Source organism: Pongo abelii, chromosome 10 (assembly GCF_028885655.2).
Source record: "Pongo abelii isolate AG06213 chromosome 10, NHGRI_mPonAbe1-v2.0_pri, whole genome shotgun sequence".
In the NCBI taxonomy this organism is placed as follows: Eukaryota; Metazoa; Chordata; class Mammalia; order Primates; family Hominidae; genus Pongo; species Pongo abelii.
Window position 1 is genome coordinate 114854350 of NC_071995.2, and position 26433 is coordinate 114880782.

At 35.9% G+C, this 26433-nt stretch overlaps 1 protein-coding gene across 8 annotated transcripts in view; it reads right to left on the bottom strand.

Moving 5' to 3' along the window:
• MED13L (mediator complex subunit 13L) overlaps positions 1 to 26433 on the bottom strand; it is a 320005-nt gene that overhangs the window by 52929 nt on the left and 240643 nt on the right. For all 8 annotated transcript variants that reach the window (XM_054527655.2, XM_063712262.1, XM_024256631.3 and 5 more), the window contains 5 exons: positions 11311 to 11456; positions 8641 to 8835; positions 8087 to 8275; positions 3982 to 4147; positions 1666 to 1770 (listed from right to left, as the gene is read on the bottom strand). In XM_054527655.2, the coding sequence (XP_054383630.1) occupies positions 1666 to 1770; positions 3982 to 4147; positions 8087 to 8275; positions 8641 to 8835; positions 11311 to 11456 (801 nt within the window). The remainder of the gene's footprint in view (positions 1 to 1665; positions 1771 to 3981; positions 4148 to 8086; positions 8276 to 8640; positions 8836 to 11310; positions 11457 to 26433) is intronic.

Sequence of the window (26433 nt, forward strand, 5' to 3'; positions counted from 1 at the left end):
AAGTGCTAGGATTACAGGCATGAGCCACTGCACCCAGCCTAAGGATTTTTCTTAAAGGCATCCCCCAAAATACAAGACTATGTGAAAGTCAGGTTGGGACAGAAGTTGGAAAGTCAATGGAAAGGTGCCTTGGTATGCATATAGTTATTAAAAAAAGACCTGAAGATATACACATTTGGCAAAGAAATACAGCAATAATTCCAGAAAACAAAAAGGAAAGCATTATTTGTTTATTTACACTTAATGTGTTACAAAAATAATTCCAGGTAGCTAATAAAAATGTGTAAAAGTCAGTAAATAGGTTATTTTTTTAAGTGAAAAAATCTGGGCTAAGGAAAGAGCAGGGAAAATAAGATGAAAGAAAAGTTAAATACACTACAATTTATATCCTATGTATGTGTTAAAGGCGGGCCTTAACTTGGCTGTGAGCTGTCCATAAGTCAAAGTTACTGGGAAAATACTTTTTGTCACACAATTCACAACAGCCTAGAGACAAGAGTAAAGGAGGTATTCACCCACTAACACCAGAGAGAGGCTCTCACATACTCAGAGAGGGAACCCTTAATGAGCAAACAACTTCTTCAAAAACATCCTCCCTGAAAAATCAATAATGAGTTTCATTAGGCTTATCCTTACATCTCTCAACAAGAGGCTACCAAGGCAGAGCTTGATAAAAGAATCAATTCAAGGGGCAGGGGAGAAGAGGAAAAGGTGTCAAAGCTGTTCCCTAAGTGTACACACGCAGCAGTCTGCATATATGCAGGGGGCATATGGACTACCTCCTCAGCCTGAAGCCAAGTCACTCATGCTACATTAAGAAGCCCTGATCTCACCAGAGACATGAATGGCCATCTTCTAAATATGCTTATCTTACCTGAACTTTTTATCAACATTGAACAGTATCAAATTTGAAAGTGTACATTTCAGAAGCAGGGCTACTCAAAATAGCCCAGTCTAGGTGAAAAATCATCACCACTTCTTCTAACTGTCAAATGAGCTGGGGGTTAAGGCTTACGCCCACTTAAAGAATTTAAGAACCCTAATGAAAACCCATGACAATAAGATTCTTTACTACAACAAAGAGTGGTAAGTCAATGGAATATCCACGAAGAATGCAAAAATTTTCTACAAAAAAGCAATCTGAGGACGTATCCAAAGAACTAAATGAATAAGTTTATTCATTTAGTCAAGATATCATGACCGCAACAGTTTTAGCTTTTAGCAGTTGTGACCAAATACCTGTCTCGATCAAAAAATACCACTGCTAGCAACAAAACAAATTATCTACATAAAGTCTCTTTAATCCAAATTCTATTGACTCAAGCCAATCTGTTTTTAATGTATCTCTACTTTAAAATTAAGAGTAGTTAAATAAAGTCATTTAAAGGGCTAAGAATTGTCTTGTCAAACTGATGCTTTTTGTTTTGAAGCTGCTAACCAGAAAAAAGTTGTGGGAGCAATATGTTAACAGGGCCAATTGTCTAACAAACTCTGAGTCCTGACAATAAAACTGTATCATCTGCATATAAGAAAAAAACTAATCTTTTTCTTCTCTACTGGAGGAGAATGGAGAATCAGGAAGAACTGATCTGTGAGGCCAGGAGATGAATCAACAAGATGCACCATCATTCGATCCATTACTATTTTGCCTTTTTTATTACATACCTGGAACAAGAACAGCTGACTCTTTGGGTTGGATCCACAAAATCCCAAGTAGCAGGATTGCTAGCAGGCTCTTCTTCAAGAGTTGGAGTTGACATTTGGCTCCTCCTAAAAGGGTTAAAAATGTGACTTATGTGTGAACATAATACCCATACCCCTGGGGAGAAAACTGTTCAAGAGTTGAATACATTTCATTCACATAGTAATGGTAGCCTGCTGACATGCAGTTCAGAGCAACCAATGAATAAAACAACCTGTTTTATGTACTGGAAGCAGGATTCAAAATGTTTCCATTTGGCTGGGCGCATGTGGTTCATACCTGTAATCCCAGCATTTTGGGAGGATAAGGTGGGCGGATTGCTTGAGTCCAGGAGTTTGAGACCATCCTGGGCAACATGGCAAAACCCCATACATACAAATACAAAAATTAGCCGGGCATGATGGCGCTTCCCTGTAGTCCCAGATACTTGGAAGGCTGAGGTGATTGCTTATCGGTAGCATGTAAATTCTGAGTCAGGAATGATGGTGATGCCAAACAATCCCAGATTATCCACATGGGTGGCTGAGATAGACACCCTTGCTTACTCATGGTTCGATGTACACAAACTTTGTTTCATGCACAAAATTGTTTTAAGACATTGTATAAAATTACCTTCAGGCTATGTGCACATGAAACATAAACGAACTTTGTGCTTAGAGTTAAGTCCCATCCCCAAGATATCTCATTATGTATATGCAAATATTCCAAAATCTAAAAAAAAATCTGAAATCCCAAACACTTCTGGTCCCACAAACTTTGAATAAGATACTCATCCTGTAAAATATTTACTAGCATTTAAGAGCAGCACTCCTAATGTGAAATAGAAAATAGAAGTATCTCCTACATATCACTGATAATTGGTAGCGAAAAGCAGATCGCTTTATTACACAATGAAATAACAATAAGGGGCAATATTTTTGGATTGCTGATTTTGCTACAGCAGATACTGCAAAGTGTTTCATCAACAGTGGCTCTACAGGCTCTACAAGCAGTTCTCCCACTCTCTGCCCTCCACTGCCCTCCTGGTTGTCTCATCTCCCTGTTCTGTACTGCTGAGAAAGGGACTATGATCTGTTAAGAGTTGTGGAGGTCTAAGGTTGATGGTGATTAAAAATCAAAGATGATAAGTGAAAGGAAAAGAAAAAGAAAATGTTTACTTGGAAATAATCTAGGCACTGCAGATGGAAGTAAAAATATCTGTACCAATTATTCTAAAGGAAAGGACCATTTTAAAGTGACTAGAGATAACTTTTTAATTCTAGAACGTGACATGATTTTCCACTGCAATTATTTTAGAGCTCTCTACTACATCTTCAGTGGACTATTCTAGAATCAATTCATTGGCCAATATTTAGTATGAAATTGCTAAAAGCTGGGTCCAAAGGACAGGTTTTAAAGGTTTTAAATCTGTATAAAAACTTGGAATAGTAGTCACTTAAGAAACATTTCACTGGCTTCTAAATGAGGGAAGTTATTGGATGTTACTGACATGCATGTCCATATTCATTCTGTTTCAGAGAATCAAGACTCATTTGTCTACTTTCATTCGTCAAGAAAGTAGACATCTACTCATAATAAAACAGATATGAAACTGTGCTGATTATGTTTACATAAATCTTGATAAGTGGAATAGCACTTATTGACTCCTGTTTGTCATTACTGTTTAGGCAATTAAAATAATCAGCAGCAGTCTTTTCTAAAAATCCATTCTCTCCTTTTCCAAAAGTATGTTAAAGAAGAAAGGCAGGGAGACTGGAAAGGAAGGAAAGTTAGGTGGGGGAAGAAAAGAACATAATTTTCTCAAATCAACAAACAGGAGCACGGCAGATAATAAACACCCCTCCAACTGTCATCAGTCTAGTTCAAAAATGTATTGTTAATTACAACTAAGGCCTGTATACAATAGTAAATCAGCAAGGAAGGTTCTTTCCCTTCATAATAGGGATACATTCATACACTGATATGCAAGGAAAAACCAAACTCACTGGTTACTGTCCTGATACCCATGGTGAATCCCTGTGCCAGCTGTGCTACAAAATATTAGGTCAACACCATGCCAATCTGTACAGTATCAGGAACTTCAAAAAGTTCCTCAATAATGAAATCAAGTACAGTAAATGTCTTGATTTTAACATCTTTATTTCAAATTTAGATGAAATACCAATCTGATGACCTCTCAAGTTTGGTCACACAACAGTGCAATGTGATTGACATTTTCCAGGTAGCAATCAAGGAGATGGTTACCAAACTATGATCTAGACATAATCGAGAAAACTTACTTGGACTGGGTTCTGTTGAGGATGCATTCCTTCCAGACTCGATGGACCATATGATTGTGGAGTTTTGGAGGAATCTTCCCCGATCTCTTTGGACTGTGCATAGTTATCATCCCTCCATCTTGGGAAACCAGGTGACTGGCAGCACTTTGCATACCTCCACTCTCACCTGAAAAAAAAAAAGGCAATTTGGAATGTTAGGATTTTCTGGAAAGGTTTCCTACTTCATAGACTGCTATCTTATTTAACATAAATATGCATTTTAATTGTTGAAACTCGTATACATGTAGCTTTTCCCCTATCCCCTGGCAATAACACTATCTATAATCATGAGTAAAATTTGTATCAGAATGGATTTTTTTCTCTGGAACTCTGTCCATATGATTTCTTTGTTTTCTCCCTAAATCAATTAATCAGATGAACACTCACACACCCATAAGGGCACACACATACACAGGCACTCCTATTCCACATGTATTGGAAACAACTTAGAAGCAAGGGTACATACATCACAATATTAAAGATGCAAACTTCCACTGATTGTTTTAGATTTTTAAATCTTAACACAGTCAATGAGTTTCAAGGCAAAAGGCAACAGTAGAGGGAGCTTTATACCCATGTAGCTAAATGGCTGTATATCAGCGGCACACAGTGCCCTGGGTAGGAAAAAGAAAGTAATGGCACAAAGCTTTTAACAAGGTCAGATTTCAAATTTGTGTGTGATACTGTTTGTCCTTATGCCTGACACTATGTATTTAAAACTTAGTACTAAAACACTGAAAGAGGTTGTCTTGACGTTTTATTTCAGAGGATTAAAAATTCACTGGTTTCTCTCTAGTAACTCCACTTAGTTTTTCCAAATACAGTGGTTATGAATATATTTCTTTCAACTATGTTCATTATGATTACTGATGATACTGGTTGTTGTTTACATTTTGAGTATTTTACTAATTCTATCTTATATAAGACAAATACTAAAGTCAATTTCCAGTATTAAATTCTGATTGAATCACTTTCATCTATTTGACTTAGTAAGCATATATTATGGATTTTCTTCTCAATAGAACTATGATGCAAAACATCTTAACGAAAGTCAAGGTGAAAAAGAAAGAAGCAACTTTATAACACAAACTAAATATTCTTATTATCAATGAAAGATGATGATAATACAAGCTGAATGGTCAGGCTTACGTCTATTTTAAAAAAAGACCCAAATGCTTATATTCTAAGGAAATGAAGCGCTATTCTTTCCGATAAAAGCATTACTATATTACAAATGAGATAAGAAATTTGAACTTTCTTTGCTACATTTTAAAAGTTCCCAACTTGGTTCATGATACAAAAGAATTAATTTCAATTTTACAATTGCTTTTCAAACACCAATTATAAAACTAGGCAAACTAAAGAAATAAACAGAAGTAGAAATAGATAACATAGACCTTCTCTCCAAAACATCCTATGATATAGCTAAAGAGATCATATGCCCATGGTATCATAAAGAAACAATTTATGACCAAGAAAAGAAAAGAGTAGGGAGAAACAAGCCATAGAGACTTTTCTGACTAAAGCTAGGTTGAAGCTTTTCAGTAGCACTTAAATGACTGAACTAAAATCTGAGTGGTATCTTAGATGGAATTAAACAAGACTTGTTACTCCAATCTGTTAAAATGCATGTTGAATGTTGTTACTTGCAATTACCTCTACATATCAAACAAAGAGGCAAGTGGATATGCCAATCCAAATAAGGTATGAGTAATGTCACTAATACTATTTGGCCCTCCTAAGCCCTCTGCTAATCCAGGAGAAACTTGGTGTTTTTTAGAGGGCAAAGTAGCCCATTCTGTCCTATATCTAGAAAAATACAGCATTCAACTACAGAATGTCAAGGCTGACCGGGATACTCTCTGATACAGCATTAAGACTCCTAACCTGTAATTCAACATCCTATGATATGAAAATTTAGGCAAATTCATTTTACTGCAAGGATATCGGCAACTTTTGTTCAGTTGTGTGTGTTTGTTTTAAGGAATAAGGCGACATCAGGGGATTTATTTATCCAAGGCCTAACACGATAGCATACAGAGTTAAAGGGGAAGGAATTTGAAGATCCATAGTTAATTAATCCACATTGAAATCCCCTATCAAAAAAACCTCTTGTTTCTGAATTATGACTATTAAGAGTTCTGAATTGATCAGAGGTCAAAGCATCAAGTACACAGCAGGCTTTCAATTTTAAGTTGAATACAAATTTCACTAAGTACAAGGCAAAACAAAAACAAACAGATAACAAGCGGATAACTTAATGCAGTGCAATTGTTAAAAATCCAAATTGTGATGTGAAATTAAAAACTTCAAAATACTGATCATTCTAATTTTTATATTAATATATCTTCTCTATGATGATTACTACAAAAGACTATGAAAGTTCTTTTTTAGTTTAATATAGTTGATTGATGACAAATCCTTTCACAAGGAATCATCCAAATTCTCTGCTCTACCAAATGAAAGCCAGAAGTACTTTTTTATTTTTTTGAGATATGGTCTAGCTCTGTCGACCATGCTGGAGTGCACTGATGCTGTCTTGGCTCACGGCAACCTCCACCTCCTGGGCTCAAGCCATCCTCCCACCTCAGCCTCCCAAGTAGCTGGAACTACAGGCATTTGTCACCATGCATGGCTCATTTTTGTATTTTTTGTAGAAACAGGATTCTACCATGTTGCCCAGGATGGTCTGAAACTCCTGAGCTCAAGCAATCCACCTGCCATGACCTTCCAAAATGATGGGATTGCAGGCATGAGCCACCATGCCTGGCCTTGGATGTACTTTTCTTTTCTTCTCTTTTTTTTTAACCATCTCAGCAAATACACAGCTCTTAAAAACAGACATGTCCATTTCTATGTCTCCCACAAAACATCTGAGTAGTTACCTCCAGACAGTGTGTGCTAAACTTTGAGTTTTGCATATTGCTATAAATTATTGCTACCAATTGTATACGACTTTACTGTTTACCAAGCACTTGTATATATTACCTAGTATGTACAACAACCCAGTAAAGTATGTATTTATCAGAAAAAATAACCAAGATTCAGAAAAACTATGAGAATTAAATAAGGTCACCCCCTTGTAAACGATATAGCCAGGTTTTACAACTAGGTGCGTTCAATCACAAAGTATATGCTTTTCCCCAATATCTTCTTTAACTATAAACATTTATTTAATGCCCACTAATTGCCAAGAATTGTGCTAGAAACTTTGAAATTTTGTCTTACTCTGGTAATTTTCATGAGGATTACGTATGTATCATGCTTGATAGTTTATTTTCAAAGTTTAGCAGCCAAGGCTTTATTTACTCTAATGTTCCTGCCAGCTTGGCCCACATTCAATGCTTATAAATAAATAATCTCATTTCAGCTCAAGTATGATGAGTATCCTTTCCATACTGACCACAGTTCTAATTAAAGTGAGGTCAACTACAACAATAACAAAGTTAATATAGGAACTATACTACTCAATAAAGAAGGCAAAAATGTTCCCAATTTAAACAATTTCTGAATTTTTCCATGAAGACAGGCAGTTCCAACTGTCAAAATTATCCCATATAATATTTATTATTAATGCAGACACTTTACTGACAGGGAAAAGTATTTATTCAGAGCTACTAAGCACTAGTCTAACTTTACATCTAACAGGGAAAAGAGTTGTTCAAGGCCTGTCCCTGGCTGACAATGGTCACTGGGGCAGAGGCTTCAGCTATTCTCTGATTTAGTATTCTTCAGTTGTTCAAAATTAAAAAAAAAAAACAAAAAACCCTACATTTTATCTATATGTGAACACATACACACGTAAAGGGGCAGATGTGTGTGCAAACCTTAATAGAATCTAAACTATTTAATAACAATGAAGACTAATATGGACAGTTAAAATTCTGCAGTGTATGAATTCTGTTTGTTTATAGTTTTCCTTCTCCATTTTGTAAAACCCTTACATTACTCTACTACCTCCATCTCTTCCAATAGGAATTTCTGTTTTCTCACCTGTTCCATGGCAGGTAGACTATACAATTGTCTGAGATCTCTTCTCCCCAGGACACTACTGGATCCTACTCACCTAGGATAGCCTGTTCTGGAGAGGTGGGAGGGGTCAGAGGCATCCCACAGTTACTTGGGTCCTTCACACTACCAAGCCCTTGCTGCCCAACTGCAATGTGGCCTCCAGCACTGGCAACACTCTGAGGAACCGGGATGTCATTCTGAGAGATCAAAACAAATGCTGAAGGGTAAACCATCCGAACACCACCTATAAGCAAAGAGAACAAGGAAAGAATCAGGACTGAGAAAGAATTCATACAAGACTCCCAATTTTATGATTCCAATGGTGAAAATGAGATGCTCATGAAGTACTGCCAAAAGTGATAGGCTCCATTCTTTCATAAGTTAATAGCTGTTTAAATATGTGTTTCAACATGATGATAAGAGCATTTGGAATACAGGGACCAAGGGTGCTTCAGGCAAGATAACTACTCAGTATATACCATTGTGTCAAGAGAATTTCTTTAAAAAGATGGGTATGGAGATTATTTCTGATGAATCTAAATGATTATCTTTTTAAATTAAGGAAGAGGAAGAAGAATAAAGTTCTTCAGGCAAAATATTTTCTCTTACCAACAATTACTTCAACTGCCACAGGGAAATCATCATCATATCCCAACTCGTCTTCCTCTTTCAATTCTTCTTTCTTTTTTAGCACCATCGGGTAGAAATACTGCCATTCCTCAATCAACTTACGAGTGGCTGGGTCTGACATCTTGTATGCTTGGCCTGTTAGCGTCCCATTTAAGCCATAAGGACTTACCAGTACTATGGAGGGGAGGAGAAACACATGCTAAACATTAGAGAAATAATTCCTACTTAAGTGCAACACTACATATGTGGTAATTTTAGGTTACAGTATCACTTAATGTGCATTGTTCTTTATTTCCTAACTCTATTTAAAGTATGATTTAAAAGAATTTTTTTAAATTATTTTTGTAGAGACTGGGTCTCACTATGTTGCTCAGGCTGGTCTTGAACTCCTAGGCTCAAGTGATGCTCCCGCCTTAGCCACAAAAGTATGATATTTTGAAGTTTCTTGTTTTAACATTTATTATTATTTATACACCTCTCACCTCCCACAATTTTTAAATGAAATAAAATATAGATAGTACAATGTTATCAGACAGCTATGCTTTGAAGCATACACATATCTGTTTAATGATAGCCTGTACAATGTAAACACTGAATCTCCCAAAACAGAAGAAAATCATTCAACATGTAGACCCCAAATGCTGCCTAAAACTTGAACACTCTTGTGGTTCCTGAGACTCCCTAAACATCTGTGGTAATCAAAGAATAACATATAAGTGAAATTTCTAACAGTGGGAAAGTCTTAATGTACAAAAGCTCGAAGCATAATAGTTATCATTCCTGTTTTGACTGTTTTAGAGGTCTGTTGATAAAACAACTCTAAGTAAAATTTGATTTAACTCAAAGTAAAAGACCCAAAGTACTCTATCTTCTTTCAGTATTTGACCTTGACGGCATTTTCACTGAGTCAGACACAAAAATATAGTTAATATAGTACTGTGAATTACCTAGCCAGTTCATAGCCTTGGAGTGAGTACTTCAATCTTCCAAATAATACGTTTCTGAAAATAAAGGCCACTTTTTCTTAATTCTAATTTTTAACAAAAACTCAGCATGGTCATTAAACGGAATGTCTTCTTTTTTAAATTTTTTTAAAGAGCTAGATCATATGTCACATCAATCAAGAGAGAGATAGCTATAGACATCACACGTATCGTGGAGTCTTTCTGCTGTTCCTCAATGATCCAAATGGGATAAAAATACTGACTCCAACTAACACAGTTAATCAAGGGTAATTCTTTAGCAATAACGCTTCCAGGAAATTCCCACATCAATTTGGATAATTATGATGAACATAATTATCCATAAGGACAGCAACTGCCTTAGTATGGTCTTCCTCCACACCAATCATGGAAAATAAGCAGAATAATGCTCCACAAAAGTATTCTATGACTTCCATCAGTGACAAAAATCTGAAAAATTAAAAGTGGTCTATAGGGACCTGGTATTCCTAATATTATTGTTCCCAACGTTGAAGATTAGAAATAAGTTCTCTTCCCTCATGACTAGTTATTCCTCTGTTATTACCATAACTAAATGCTTTTATTCTGAGTGATAAAATGTTGGATGAAGTCAGATGGTCCTCAGCACTTTCACACTCAAGAAAACAGTATTTTAAAAATTCTGACAAGCCATAATTTGCAAATACTGTACAATTTGTACTGTACAGTTTAAGAATTCGGTTTTGAATTTTCCAGTAGTTTTACTATATTTGGGGCAAGAAACAGATGCTTTCATTGAATTAAATCAGAATAGTTTATAGAAAACAAAAAATAAATACAATGGAGGTTAAATGCTCACGACAGGCTGTTACAGCAATTATAATATTTTAGTCAAGTCTGTTAAAATATCAGTGTTTTTTAAAATTATATTGTGTGATATGCTAAGAGTATTTCAACCAGTCATCTCTAATAATGACATATTAGACTGAACCAAAAAAAGATTGTTTCCATATGGTTCAATCTAATATTATAACATTTAAAAGCTGTTACTCACAGAAAATTCTGAATTCCAAAGACAAAACTAAGATTTGTAATGCTCGGATCAAAAGGACATGAAGTTATTTTGGTGATCTAGGTGGTAAAGCTGAGAATTAATGAAAATATGAATGTATCAATTACATGTAAATTACAACTAAATACCTATTACCAATGGAGTTTAAAATTAAAACAAAGGAACATCGCTGAAGAAACTATACACTGTATAATTCTAGAACTTTGATTCTGATAGAAATTTCAAATACTAAGTATTTGGTTTATCTTCTATAAACCATTACATTCCTAAAACCTTGTTAATAAACACAACAATGAAAACCTTTAATCTGTGACTTTGGTCATTACTCATTGAATTATATTTTTCAAGTATTTATTGATTTTCTTTTGTTCTGAAGGAAATTCTACATTTTATTCTTACAAAAGAATACACATAAGACCATCTTATATATGCGATAAGCTTCAGCGAAAAACTAACATACTATTACTACTTAATTATGAAATGGTAGTCTTTTCTTCCTTCCTCAAAATCTGACCCTTATGCTTAGCTTTAAAATGTCCATTTAAGATAAGGTCTCACCCTGCAAAACTTTACTGGGCAAGATGGTTATTCACTCGGTGGTGGATAGGGGTGGAGAGCAGGAACATCCAAACTTACCTTGAAATGGTGCAGGTGAAGACTGAGCCATGTGTATATGCTCCTCATTGATCAAATAAATTGGCTGGTGCTGGGCAATCTCCACACTTGTGCATACATTACTTTCTCCATGCAGAAAGAATGTGAAAGCACAGGACAAATGCTCACTACAAAAGAGAGAATGAGAAACTCAACTTTATATTTTGGTAGGAAATGGGTGCTAGAAACAGGAACTACAGGTAAGATACAGCTCTACTTTATCAACCGTCCAGTAAGGCTGACTTCTAATTGTGGGCAAAAGAGAAACTTCTAATTCAGTATTGACAAACTAAGCCATCAGATAAATCTGGAAATACGAATATACTGCATTGAGAACTTTTGTAAGTTACTGTACAAAATGTTTCCAGTTTCATTTGCATAAAATCTAACTCTTATGCCAACTATAAACACCTAAGAACAGAGAAAGAATTGGATAGTTTTCTACTGTCTCAGTGTCTAGCATATGACAAGCACTCAAAACGTGTTAAGTCAAATAAATGAATAAACACTTAAAAGACTTATTTTTTAAAGTGGCCCACTGACCCAGCATAACAGCTCACACCTGTAATTCCAACGTTTTGAGAGGCTGAGGCAGGAGGATAACTTGAGGCCAGAATTCAAAACCAGCCTGGGCAACATAAGACGTCATCTCCACCAAAAATAAATAAATGAATTAGCCAGGTACAGTGGTGCGCGCCTGTAGTCCTAGCTCCTGAGGAGGCTGAGGTGGGCAGATTGCTTGAGCCCAAGGGTTTGAGGTTGCAGTGAACTGTGATCAAGCCACTGCACTCCACCATGGACAACAGAGCAAGACCCCTATCTCAAAAAAAGTGGCTTACGAACAAGATCAGAAGGCAACCCCTCAGCACATTTTTTCAAAATTGTAACTTTGGCCCTAAGATAGCCATAACATCCATTTCTCAAAACATCTCGTAAGAACATTTGCCTGATGAAACAAAATCACTTTTACTAAATAAAGCCAAGCAACCACAATTTTTAAAAGTCATCTCAAAAATGCTGCTTCTTTTCAAAACTTCTCTAAAATATTATAAAGTACATTTGGAGTACTACTCAAAAAAAAAAATGTTGTTTCAAGTGCAAAATTATAATGCTTGAAAGGAAAAAATGAAATAAAATTAAAATGTTGCTCTATCACATAGTGACACATATATATTCTCCTTTGACCAGTATGTTTAGATAACACTTTTTGTTTTACCAAAATATGACATTTCACCAGCAGGAAACACCCAGTCTTGGTATCTGGGTATTTAACATGACAGAGTAAATTCAAGATAGTGACTACAATTTTAAAAGAATTTTGAAAAAAGTTTTAAAAACCCTTGATACCATACTTCTAAGTTTATAAAGTTTACAAAAGCAAAAATGCACATAATTTGAACATCTATAGGTATAAAATAATTTAAATAGTAAAAACACTCTGTCCTTTACGAAAAGGACACTAGAAACACACCATCTTCTACATACAACATTATGCCTGGCACATTAAATAGGACCAAAATATAGTTTTACTGATTGTGGACTGGCTTATCTTTCAGCTGTAAATTTCAGTTAAGGGAGTTTCAGCTGACTTATCCCTATTCATGCCCAGTATTCCATGTAGTTACTAGCTTATTTATAAGAAGCTGGTGGGAGAAATAAATGTAGACTATAGCCATAGAACACGTTCTCTATTCCACCGAGTCCCAACTGTGCATGAGAACAAATACAACCAACATTTATCTAAGAATGGTGCAAGGAGCCTGAAGTGACACTGAAGAAAACACAGTTCTTGCCCTCAAGGAGCATATTCACTAGCAAGAGACTGATACGAAAACACATGAATAAAATAAAGCCAGGCACAAACATACAAATAATAACAAAATGCCATAGAAAGGCTAACGAGTAGTGATTTCTTCAATTTAGAATATACAAATGCTTTAAGAAGAAAAGAACAAATGAAAATTTGAGAAATGTCCATTCAGGTATTTTGTCCAGCTTTTAAATCTGGTTGGTTTCTGCTACTGACTTGAGTTTCTTAGATATTCCAGATATTAATCCCCTGTCAGATATATAGTTTGCAAATATTTTCTCCTATTCAGTGGGTTACCCTTTCATTCTGTTGGTCAGTTCCTTTGCTGTGCAGAAGCTTTTTACTTTGATATAACCCCATTTTCTATTTTTGCTTTTATTACGTGGACCTTTGAAGTTTTATTTTTAAAATCCTTGCCCAGATCAATGAATGTGAAGAAGGACTTCTCCTATGGTTTCTTCTAGTAGTTTCATGCTTTTTTTGTGGGGTGGGGGTGGGGTGGGGAGGTGATCTTATATTTAAAGTTTTTAAATTGAATTGGTTTTGTATGTGGTGAGAAATAGGGGTCTAGTTTCATTCCTCTGCATGTAGAAATCCAATTTTCCCAGCATCATTTTTTGAAGACACTATTCTTTCCTCCAGTATGTGCTCTTGGCACCTTCTTTTAAATCAAGTGTCTGTTGATAAGTGAATTTATTTCTGGGTTCTCTATTCTGTTCCATTGATTTACGTGTATGTTTTTATGCCAGTGTCATGCTATTTTGGTCACTATAGCTTTACAGTATACTTTGAAGTCAGGTAGTGTCATGTATCCCCCCACCACTGCTTTGTTCTGAAAATAAAACATGCAAATGGACAACCAGTATATAGAAAAAATGTTCAACATGAGTAATCATCAGGGAAACGCAAATCAAAATCACAATAAGATATCCCTTCACTCCAATTAAAATGGACATCATCAAAAAGATAACAGATAACAAGTGTTGGCAAGGATGCAAAGAAAAGAGGACCCTTATACACTGTTGGTGGGAATGTAAATTAAGACAGCAATTAAGAAAAACAGTATAAAGATTCCTCAAAATGTTAGAAATACAACTACCATATGATCCTGTAATCCCATCACTGGTGATATACCCAAAGGAAATGAACTCAGTATGCCGAAGAGTTATCTGCACTCCCATGCTTATTCATTATTATTCACAATAGTTAAGACATGGAATTAATCTTAGTGTCCATCAAGGGATGAATGAAGAAAGAAAATGTGGTATATAATACACAATGGAATACTATTAAGTTATAGAATGAAATCCTGTCATTTGAGACAACATGGATGAACGTGGAGGACATTATGTTAAGTGAAACAGGTCAGACACATAAAGACAAATACCACATGATCTCACTCACATGTGGAATCTAAAAAACCTGATATCATATAAGTAGAGAGCAGAATTGTGATTATCAGAGGCAGGGGAGGGGAAGGGAAGAGATGGAGGAGGTTAGCCAACAGTTACAGTTAGGAACAATAAGTTCTAGTATTCTATTGCACAGTAGGGTAACTAGTTAACAATAATGCATTGTATATCTCAAAATAGGTAAAACAGAGAATGTTCTTACCACAGAGAAATGATAAATGTCTGAGGTTATGGATTTGTTAATTACCCGGATTTGATCATTACACACTGTATACAGGTATCCAAGCATCACTTTGTAGCTCATAAATATGTACAATTATTATGTGTCAATTTAAAATAAAATAGAATTCAAAAAAGAAAGAAAGAAAATAGGGTTTAATAGTAGAAATAAAAAGTAAGAGAAAACATGAGGCAAGGAACAGATGTGGTTAAGAGAAGGATATAGTTTGGAATGGTGGGATGTGACTGGAAAGGAATCAAAAAAAGGATGTCGGGGGGCCATCCCTTGAGACATCGAAAGACTCGTATATGCAAAATAACAGGGAGTTAATTTAAGGATTGGTTTTAGAAAGTCTAAGGAATTGTTATAAAAATTTCAAAATAGTATTCATTTGAATTTGCTATGTCCCAAAACACAAACAGTTGAGAAGCATAAATAAAAAAGATCAAAATCGAATCAACGATCTTTTATATTGATAACTTAAAAAACAAAATGTCCTTTTAAAAGAGGCATTGAAAACAAGAAAAATAGAAGTTACAGTGGAAATATAACAGAAGCCACCAGTAACTATATAATTTTTGGCAAGTTATTTCATCACTCTGATCAGTTTCCATACATGTAAAAGCACCTGTTAGTGCAGACTGCTGGGCCCCTGAGGCTCTGAGTCAGGAGGTTTAGGGTGGGCCCCATAAATCTGCATTTTTAACAAGTTCCCATGTGATGTTGCTGCTGCTGCTCCTGGCTCAAAGACCACACTTTGAGAATCACTGGATTTGATAATGCCTAAATCCCAACTATTAAATTCTATTTTTTTCTAAGATCATGTAAAACAAGGACAGGAATGACAGCACTGACACTAGAAAGTTGAATCCCCCTGTGACCTAGCAACAGCACTTCTAAGAATTTATCCCATAGATAAAACTATGGTATTGAGTATAGATTATAGCACTGCTTGTAATAAAGTCTGAAAAACACTAAAATGTCCATCAGTAGAGGACCTGTTAACTAAACTATGGTATGTAAGCTACAAGGTAACGCCCTGCAGCCATGTAAAAGGAAATGATCACACTGATAGGGAAACACCTCCAACAAGGACTATTATGAGAAAAAAGGAACAAGGTACAAAACAATATGAGTAATATACACCCAGTTGTATAAAATGGGAAAGTGGGGAGAAAAATATTTCCACACACAATTTGCTTACAATTTGCAATGTGGCATAACATTTTTCTGAACAGATCATTTAAAAAACCTAATAATGGCTGGGCAAGGTGGCTCATGCCTGTAATCCTAGCACTTTGGGAGGCAGAGTTGGGCAGATTGCTGAGCTCAGGAGTTCAGGACTAGCCTGTACAACATGGCCAAAACCCCATCTCTACAAAAAATACAAAAATTAGCTGGGTGTGGTGGCACTGCCTGTAGTCCCAGCTACTCGGGAGGCTGAGGTAGGAGGATTGCTTGAGCCTTTGAGGTTGAGGTGGCAGACAGCCCAGATCACGCCACTGAACTCCAGCCGGGGTGACAGAGAGACTCTGTCTCAAAACAAACAAAGAAACAAACAAACAAACAATCCCTAATAATTTTGATTCCCTCGGGGAATGAAACGGCATGACTAAAGGGGAAAGAGAGAATTCACAATATTCTTTTATACTTGTTGAAATGTGGGGTCATGTGTCACACAGAAAGCAATGTGAAGGCAAGATCTGAGGAGGCCCTTGCCTCCTATCCTTATGCAGCGCTGCTTGTTGGCCCAACGAGAGGAGTGCTCTAGAGAAATCCGTGATGCTTCCATTTGTCATATTTGGCACTTAGTCAAAGCCTGCTGAGACCCTGATTTTGTAATCCAACATACTAGTTACTTGATTAGCAAGCCATCAATATCTTTATCCAAAGCAATGCTAAAAATGGTGAAATAAAAACTGCACTGAGAACAGAATCCTGTGTCATCTCATCAGATAACTCCAAGCTACAAATTCAACAACGAGTTGTCATAACTCATTCTACTCTAAAGAGAATAATCAAAAAGGTTATGTCAAATGTCTTGATAAAATATGGACACATAACAACTATCATATTTCTCTGATCTAGAAATGTGCCTGTAAGTAAAATTCCGGTGTTTTCATGCAAAGTCCAACCTCCTTCATTTCACAGATGAACCAATAGGGCTAAAAAGACTTTAGTGTGCCCAATAACACTTCTAAATGCACGACTGGAATTGGCCTTAAAATTCAATGTTCTTTCTACTAGCTGGCTCGTACATAAGTGGGAACGTTCATTTATATTAACTCTATCAACTTAAATTTGTTAAGATGAGATCAGATTTGAGAATGAACATTGAAGATAAGGGGTTCTATGAATACAATTATAGATATGTTAGGGTATACAGTGTTACATGAGAAGTGGGAGGTAAATCTTTATTACAAGCTCTATACCATGTTCTTGCTTCTTGCCACTTATTACTCTTTTTTACCTGAACCTTTACTCACCCATTTATTTCATATACTTTCATTAAAAATTTTAAGAGACTTTGGAGATTATTAAGGTCAATCTCTTTCTGATTCGGGGGAAGGCAAGATTGCGCCCAAAGTTACAAGTTCAGAGCACAGCTGGAATAAAAACCTGGTCCTTCTTCTTAACATAGTGTTTAGTACATTCAAGATTTTCTACCTTAGATCAATGCTGCCTTCACCCCTATTCAACATCAACATAAATCAGACATAATGTAACTTCAACTAGTCCCTGCATCAGTTCTACTATCTCCCTAACTGCTATAGGCCAGAAGATACTATCAAATGAATACACAGAACCAAAAACATGGCAAGGTCAAAGGAAAATTGGAGCTTCACCCCTGTTCTCTTGGGGGCACGCCACTTGACAAGTATTCCACGCCTTCTCAACTCTGTTTATTCTCCACTCTTTACTCAGTAAATCAGGTCTGATTCAAGTAATTCTTTGTTTAACCTCTTTCTCACCTTAAAAATCTCTGCAGTTAAACTTAATTCACCCCTCCCTAGAGATTCCTTTCTCTCTGTGAAGGTACTCCTATACCTACTCTCTTTCATCACAAATAATCTTTATGTCTTCCTCAATTTGCTTCAGGTAACCCAACCCTGAAGCACCTCCTCTTGACCATGCTACCCTTTTCTTCACCCTCTACCAACTAATATCAAGTAACTAACATATAAATAAAATGATAAAAAATGGAGACATTAATACTAGTATCATCACTAAATAATCTATATAGAAATAAGATAAATAACTTTTCTAAGTATTATAAAAGAAATAAATAAGGAACTAAGAAAATAATGGGAGTTGGGGTCTATTCTAAAAAGGGATTGGTCAGAGAAAAGCTTCTCTGGAAAAAAAAAGGGGGAAGGAAGCATTTAAACTGAGGTTTAAATCATAAGAAAAAGGAAAGTGGTAAAAAACCATTACAAAAAATTGAAACTTGTAAGTGCAAAGGTATGGAGTTGAAGAGTCTGCCATTTTTAAAGACATTTTTAAAAGGCAATGTGGCTATATCACTGTGAAAATGAAAAAAACTAGTGTAATTAAACCTACTGAAAAGACAAAGATTACCAGAGTAGCTAAAATAATTAAAATAAACCCATCTACATATTGCACAAAAGGCGTGCAAAGTAAAATTACACCAAAAGTTAAAAAAATGTAGAAAATCATATGCCAGATGAATTCTAACAAGAAAAAACCTGGTACAGGAATAACAATAAATGAAACAACGAAATATTTTAAAACTGAAGTTCATCAATAAATATATAAAGAGAAACTCAAGAAGAAAAGTAATCAATCATGAACATGTACACAGCCACACTGGTATGCAATATAGCTCAGAAATATACACAGAAAAAATTAGAACAAGAAGAAACTGACAAATCTAAAATTAATAAGTATTTTAACATGTTTTCTAGTGTATACCATGGCTTTCCACAAAGAAAGAATGTATCCTCTTTCCATGAATACATGGAAGAGCTACAAAAATTGAATATGTAACAAGACACAAGACAAGTGTTACATTTCAAAGAAATGATGATACACAGTCTACATACTCTTTTTGGGGTGGTTTTTTTTTTTTTTTTTGAGATGGAATCTCACTCTGTCGCCCAGGCTGCAGTGCAGTGGCATGATCTCTGCTCACTGCAACCTCCACCTCCTGGTTCAGGCGATTCTCATGCCTCCACCTCCTAAATAGCTGGGATTACAGATGTGTGCTGCTACACCCAGCTAAGTTTTGTATTTTTCATGGAGACAGGGATTCACCATTTTGGCTAGGTGGTCTCAAATTCCCGACCTCAGGTGATCCACCCACCTTCGCCTCCCAAAGTCAGTCTACATATTCTTTAACAACAGTGCAATTTAGTTAGAAATCAACAGTTTTTTTTTAAAGGTTAAAATAAAATCCTTTTGTTTGAAAACTTAAACATGTACTTCCTAATAAATCATGGGTTACAGAAGAAATCACAATGGAAATCACAAAATATTTAAAACTGAATGACAACAAAAGTAATACATGTCAAAATCTACCAGAAACAGTACTTACAGAGTAATTTATATCCTTATAGGCCTAAAAGTCTTAAAAGAAATGAAGCAAGCAAGGAGTAAACACAATAAAACGGAAGGAAGAAAATAATAACAAAAATAGGAAAAAGCAACAGAAAGGATTAACAAGATAAAACTTCTTTGTTGAGCAGACTAATAGATGACAAAAATACTAGGTATGACTGATTTAAGGAGAGGGATGAAAGATGTATGTGCAGGAAGGTAAGTGCTCAAACAATCCTGGGAACAAAAATAGAGGAAATAACTACAAACAAAGAAGGAACACTTTGAACAATAAGAACACTATAAATACAGTAACTTTATGTTGATAAATCTGATACATATGAAATAAATAATTTTCTATAAAAATAAAAGAATTTGAAAACAATAACTAAAAAAACCCATCCACCCACTTCAATACCATCTTAAGTTTTACCAAATTTTCAAGGCTCAACCCATTTCTCTTATTCAAACTGCTTCAACAAATGATGTGATGAATTAACATCAGCAAATCTATGAAACTAATACAATGCATTAACAGATGAATGAGAAAAATCAAAGAATCTATCTCAATACCTAGGAAAGAAGCATATGTTAAATTTCAGAAAAAGGTTCAATCATAATTATTTTTAAAACTCTTAGGGAACCTCTGGGAATCAAAAGGAACTGACTGAAACAGATAAAGCAATTGTCTTGCTTCATGTCAAAACTTTAGAAGAATCTCTTTTAAAAAATGGAGCAAAACAAAGATAACTGCTTTTCTACACAACACTGCCCTAGATATCCAAGTCAATGCAATAAGACAAGAAAAGAAAAAAGGTGGTATAAAAATTAGAAAGGGGCCGGGTGCAGTGGCTCACACCTGTAATCCAAGCACTTTGGGAGGCAGAGGCGGGCGGATCACGAGGTCAGGAGATTGAGACCATCCTGGCTAACACAGTGAAACCCAGTCTCTACTAAAAATACAAAAAAAAAAAAAAAAATTAGCCTGGCACGGTGGCGGGTGCCTGTGGTCCCAGCTACTCAGGAGGCTGAGGCAGAAGAATGGCATGAACACGGGAGGCGGAGCTTGCAGTAAGCTGAGATTGGGCCACTGCACTCCAGCCTGGGCAACAGAGCGAGACTCTGTCTCAAAAAAAAAAAAAAAAAAAAAAAAGAAAGAAAGAAAGGAAGTGGTGATGCTATCTTTATTTGCAGATGGATATAATTTTCTTGGATTTCCTATGTAGACAATACATAGACTAAGAGAACTAACAAAAGAGATCAGTAGATAAGGTTGGTAGATGCAAGTTTCAATAATAGTTGTACTCCTACAAAAAACTTAGAAAATATAATGGGGAAAAATATATCCCATTAGCAATAGCAATAAAAACTGTAAGGTACCCAGAAAATAAACCAATAAAAGACAGCTTAGGTTTCTATGGAGAAATTTATAGAATAGTCTGTTTGAAGAATATAAAAGAATATACGAAGTCTTTTAAAAGATGTATCATATTCCTGGATATAATAAATACCATAAAGATTATAATTTCCCAAAATGATCTAAAAATTCCATGTAATTCTAATCAATAGCCCAAGTTTTTGACCAGCTGATTCTAAAATTTATATAGAACACAGAGTCAAGAATAGCCAACCCAATTTTAAAGAAAAAAAGAAGTGACAGACAACCTGCTAGTATCACTATTTATAATTAAACCATGGTAATTATAACAGGATAATAATGACTCAGGGACAAAGAAGCCAATGGAACAGAACAGGAAACTCAGAAATCAACCCTCCAACGGCCCAGTAATCCCCAACACCCAGCCCCAGTTACCCGTCTAACCAAATTGCCTATTGCTCTCTCCCCTTTCTTCTTTGCATTCCAGCCTAATAAGCTATTATTCAAACAATCACAATTTGAAATTACTGTTCCCTGTGCCTACAATTCTCTTCCTTTCAGATATCAACATGGCTCCTCTCTTTACTTCTTACAAGTTTTCCTTAAATGCCACCACCTCATCAAGACTGTTCTTCCCCACAAAATTTAAAGTTACACCCGCCATGGGTCTCTTCCCTATTTTTTTTTTCCAATAGCACTCATCACATTGATACACTAACCACAGTGCTCACAGGTTCTGTGGACCTAAAAACAATTTGCAAACTATAAGGCTCTCTCTATACTATGTTCTTTCTATAGATACTGGAAACAAAGGGAGATGAGGCTGAGAGTGACAGGAAGGAGGAGAGGAGACAAGGAGAAAGTAAAAGAAGATGGACTGGAGAGGAAATGATGGTAAAGCAGAGAGGGAGAAGAATATAGGAAAGGGTGGCGGGGAGAAGGAAGTGAAGAAGAGGAAGAGAGGGAGAAGATGATGGGGTAGAAAAAAGGTTTCTGGGATCTACTTAGGACTGTGGTGTATGAGTTTTATTGGGTTTTTTTAAAAAAATCACATTCAAGAATATAATTATAGCACTGGAAAGCATTCATCTTAAGGACTTTATAGAGGTTTATTACATAGCTTTACACTTGCCATCTTTTTTATTTTTAAAAATCAACGTGTAAATTTTGAGGAATAAAAATAAGTAAAACAAATGCTAGAATATTTCTGACTAATCAACACCTGGGCTTATACCTGAAATTCGTTCCCAAGAACATCATTTTAAGTGCCCTACACAAACACTATAAGACAGGAAACCACTATAAAAATTATTAAACTATTTTCAAAATAAAAACTTCTTAATTCAAGTACATTACATGACTTAGGGAAGTTTATTCAAGTTAAAAACCTTTTTCACTGGGTGCCTTATTTTCATATTTCACATGTGTTACAAGTATGTCTCCAAATATTTCACCAGATGTTTCTAACTCTTTATTCCAAGCTTCAAAGATCTATTTCTTCCAGAATTAAAGTAAGAAAAAGACCATCAAAATATATTGTTTCAAAGTACCTCTGGGTAAATATGGTCATGTCAGTCTGTGAGCAGTACAAGATCCTCACTTCTACACTTCACCTTGGAGCTTCCCTAGATATCTGGATTTTAAATAACATATTTTTGGTTCTCTAAAGTATTAATCATGAGTGTGTGTGTGTATGTGTGTACATATATTCCTTTTATATACATATAACAGGAAACTGTGTTAGAGAAAGCCCATCTACTGCTTAAGTGCTGAATAGCTAAACACAACACAAACCTATTCCCTCCTGGCAATTAGTGTAAAAAGGAAACATTCGATATTAGCACTGGTATACAATCACTCCATGAGCTACTTCCCCAGCCTCACTCAAACAGTCAAACTACTTCAAGACTGAACGCTCTCTGTGAGTGCCACTCTGGTTCATATCTCTATGGTTTTGCTTGCGTTGATGTTTTGCTTAGAATAAACTTCTCCTATTGTTCATCTAACCCCTATTTATCTTTTCCATGAAATTACCTTTAAAGCCCCAGAATAGACTAAAATGCTCCTATACATCTCTGTGTGTACCTCAATCACAGCACTTCGATTTTTATAAGTTTCTGTTTAGCCCATCTTACTAAATTTTGTGAGGACAGGAATCATATTTTACCTATTATTTTGGACCCCAGTACTTAGTATGGTGCTTGCCATAGGTAGATGCTACATTAGAGTTTCTGATACATTATAACATTCCCCTAAAATTTTCTGGCATTTTACTAGAAGACTCAGAAAGAAATAAAGCCTAGAATTCTGAGTCATGAGGTGCAGAAGAACACAAATGTAAAGCTCTGACAGTCCAGCAAGGAATATACCAGGGGATACACATCATTAGTCTTGAGAATAATCTCTCTAAGCCTTCTTCTGAAGGGAGCCTGCATGAGGCATATTCCTGATAGCTATGGAGAATAATACAGTGTTGACTCTCTTTGTAGCCCAACATAGCCTATATTCTCTGGGCTAGAAAGGCGACTAGCATAGCAGTCCGACATCCCTTCCACTTTCTCCATACAGTCTTCTCATATTACCTCTTCCCACGGAGATCTCTTTCTTCTCTTCTACCAACAGTACTCACCTCTCACTGGGCACCCATACTATCAGAGAAACTCAGGCTGGGTCACGCCTGTAATCTCAGCAGTTTGGGAGGCCAAGGTGGGTAGATCACCTGAGGTTGGGAGTTCAAGACCAGCCTGGCCAACATGGTGTAACCCTGTCTCTACTAAAAACACAAAAAGCCAGGCGTGGTGGCGCAGCCTGTAATCCCATATACTCGGGAGGCTGAGGCAGAAGAATCGCTTGAACCTGGGAGGCGGAGGTTGCAGTGAGCCAAGATCGCGCCACTGCACTCCAGCCTGAACGAAAAAGCGAGACTGTCTCAAAAACAAAAACAAAAACAAAAACAAAACAAAACAAAACAAAAAGCAGAGAAACTCACTGAACAAACATTCACTAAGCACACCTATCTTTGTGCCAGACACTGTGCTAGATTTAGGGATGTATACGTAAATAAGAGCAGATAGCGCTTCGGTATTTTACAGTTTCCTGAGCAAACTACATAAAAACCTTCAAAAGGAACAAAAATAGACAAGCGTGGAACTATGGTACTCACTGGCATGCACAGCAAGAGCCCAAAGACTTTAAAGGAGGCAGAAATATAAAGGGGGAAAAATTCTGGCAGGACACCTCAGCCAAAATTTTGTACTTTAATACCAAATCACTAAAAACAACAATAATAAATCCTTCAATATATAATTATAATGCTGTATCTTATACTGTTTGTATACTATGCAATCTTTACAATTTCTATAAAGAATGGTTGCAACTCATGGAGCAAGGCAAGAGGTAGCAGGATACATTTTCCTATCATTTATAAAGTATCATATAACTCACTTAAGCTATATAATATATTTTGTAATGGCTAAAATTCTATATTCTCAAGGTCCAGTAAGTAACACTAAAACTATATTCTTATTAATTAATTAATTAATTTAGAGACAGGGTCTCGTTCTGTCACTCAGGCTGGAATGCAGTGGCACGATCATGACTCACTGCAGCCTCGACCTCCCAAGATCCAGCGATTCTCCCACCTATGCCTGGGACCCCAGGCACACGCCACCACACCCAGCTAATTTTTACATTTTTGGTAGAGACTGGGTTTTGCTACGTTGCCCAGGATCATCTTGAAGGACCCACCCACCTCAGCCTCCCAAAGTGCTGGGATTACAGACATGAGCTACCACACCCAGCCAAAAACTATGTTCTAATAGGGAAAGAAATTTATTTTCACTCTATCCTTCCAACTTCATCTCTCACTACTTTAATTTATATGTCTAACGCTTCCATTGCCCAATTTGCTTCCTTCACAGGGCTTGTCATAATTTACAACTATTAATATTTCATTTATTTTGATGGTCTCCCTCACCATAATGTGAGCTCCATGAGGGTAGAAACCATGTCTGTCCCCTGCCTTCTGTATCCCCAGCAACTAGCATACTGCATGGCACACAAAACCTAATATTCACCAGATAGATGAATGCAGTTTCAGTCATAACCAAAGATTAAATTACTTTTCTTTAGAAAGTTTCATCATGAAAAGAACAATTGATATACACAGTGAATATTTTTAAAGCTGAAAGAAGTTTAATTATCAATAGAAGAAAATAATATGTGTCTAGCTATTTAAAAAAGTATCTTTTAAGACTTTTTACTTAAGAAACACAAGGGGTTGGTGTGGGTTACAACTGAGGTAGCTGGGAAAGGACTTGTATAAATGCAAAAGAAAAAACTAGTGTTCCAGATCATTTTATTCTCTTACAATATTCTAAATCCTCTAAAAAGACATTTTTACTTCTCACGTTGAGTTTTAGAATGCAACTATTACATGTGCTTTCAAAATGTATTATGAATATTAATAAACTCCTGTTCTTTTCATGGTGTAAAAGTGTTTTGATAACAGATTCTCAATGCAAAATGCATTCAGATAATTGTATCTAAATGCTTTCTGTGGTATGAACTTATCTATTAAAATTTTCAAAGTTGCCATTAATCAAGCCTCTTGCCAGAAGCAATTTGCCTCAATATATAGATCCTTATTTGGGAATATTTTGTTAATATTACTTTACCACTTACTCTCCTTAAAAATGTAGTTTACTTTGGCACCACTCACAAAGACTACATTGAGGTCCTTTGCTTGCAGGTATACTGAGCTTTCTCTTATCGGACAGGCCTTAACTTTTACCTCCTTTTCAAAAGACAGTGGCATTATAGTATCCACATAATGAGACTTGATTAAATTATTTTGTGAAGCTCTGAGGTGCCCTTACTATTTCATATATCTTCTCTTTCAATTATAAGTTAAACCTGATTACAAGGCAATGAAAATGTCCAGGAAAGTTAATTGCACATAATTTTCTAAAATGAGGCATAGTACTCGTATATAACTACTAAATTACCATTACAGTTCTATAAATAATCACCCTTCTGAGAAAAAGTTACCAAGTACATTATTACAATACAAAAGCACCTCATGGAACATTTTACCTACACCTACACCTACACAAACACATATTGAGCATCACTAATCCAAAAATCAGAAATGTTCCAAAATTCAAAATTTTTTGAGTGCCTACATGATACCACAAGGAGAAAACTCCACACTGACCTCATGTGACAGGTTACAGTCAAAATGCAGTCAAAACTTTGTTTTATGCACAAAAATATTTTTTAAATATTGTATAAAATAACCTTCAGGCTGTATGTACAAGGTATATATGAAACAAATGAATTGCACATTTAGACTTGGGTTCCATCCCCAAGATAACTCATTTTGTATTTCAGAATATTCAGATATTCTGAAATCCAATGAAATCTGAAATCCAAAACGTTCTGATCCCAAGCATTTCAGATATGAGATACTCAATCTCTATAAGAGCAAAGTTAGCAAGCCCCATGGTTGCTGTTTTCTACCCTTCTATCCTCAATTCTAAGTTGTTCTCTGGCAGTAAGTTTGGCACTTGGGTAGTGCATTATAAATTCTTCCAGATTGCAGGGTACCATTCCTGGCACCGTAGTGGTATCAGAGAAGCAGCACACTTTGTGTTAATGAAAAAATGGTGCTCTACTGGCCTACGGGACTTAATCCTCCCTGGGTACATCACTTATTAAGAGCAAGTGA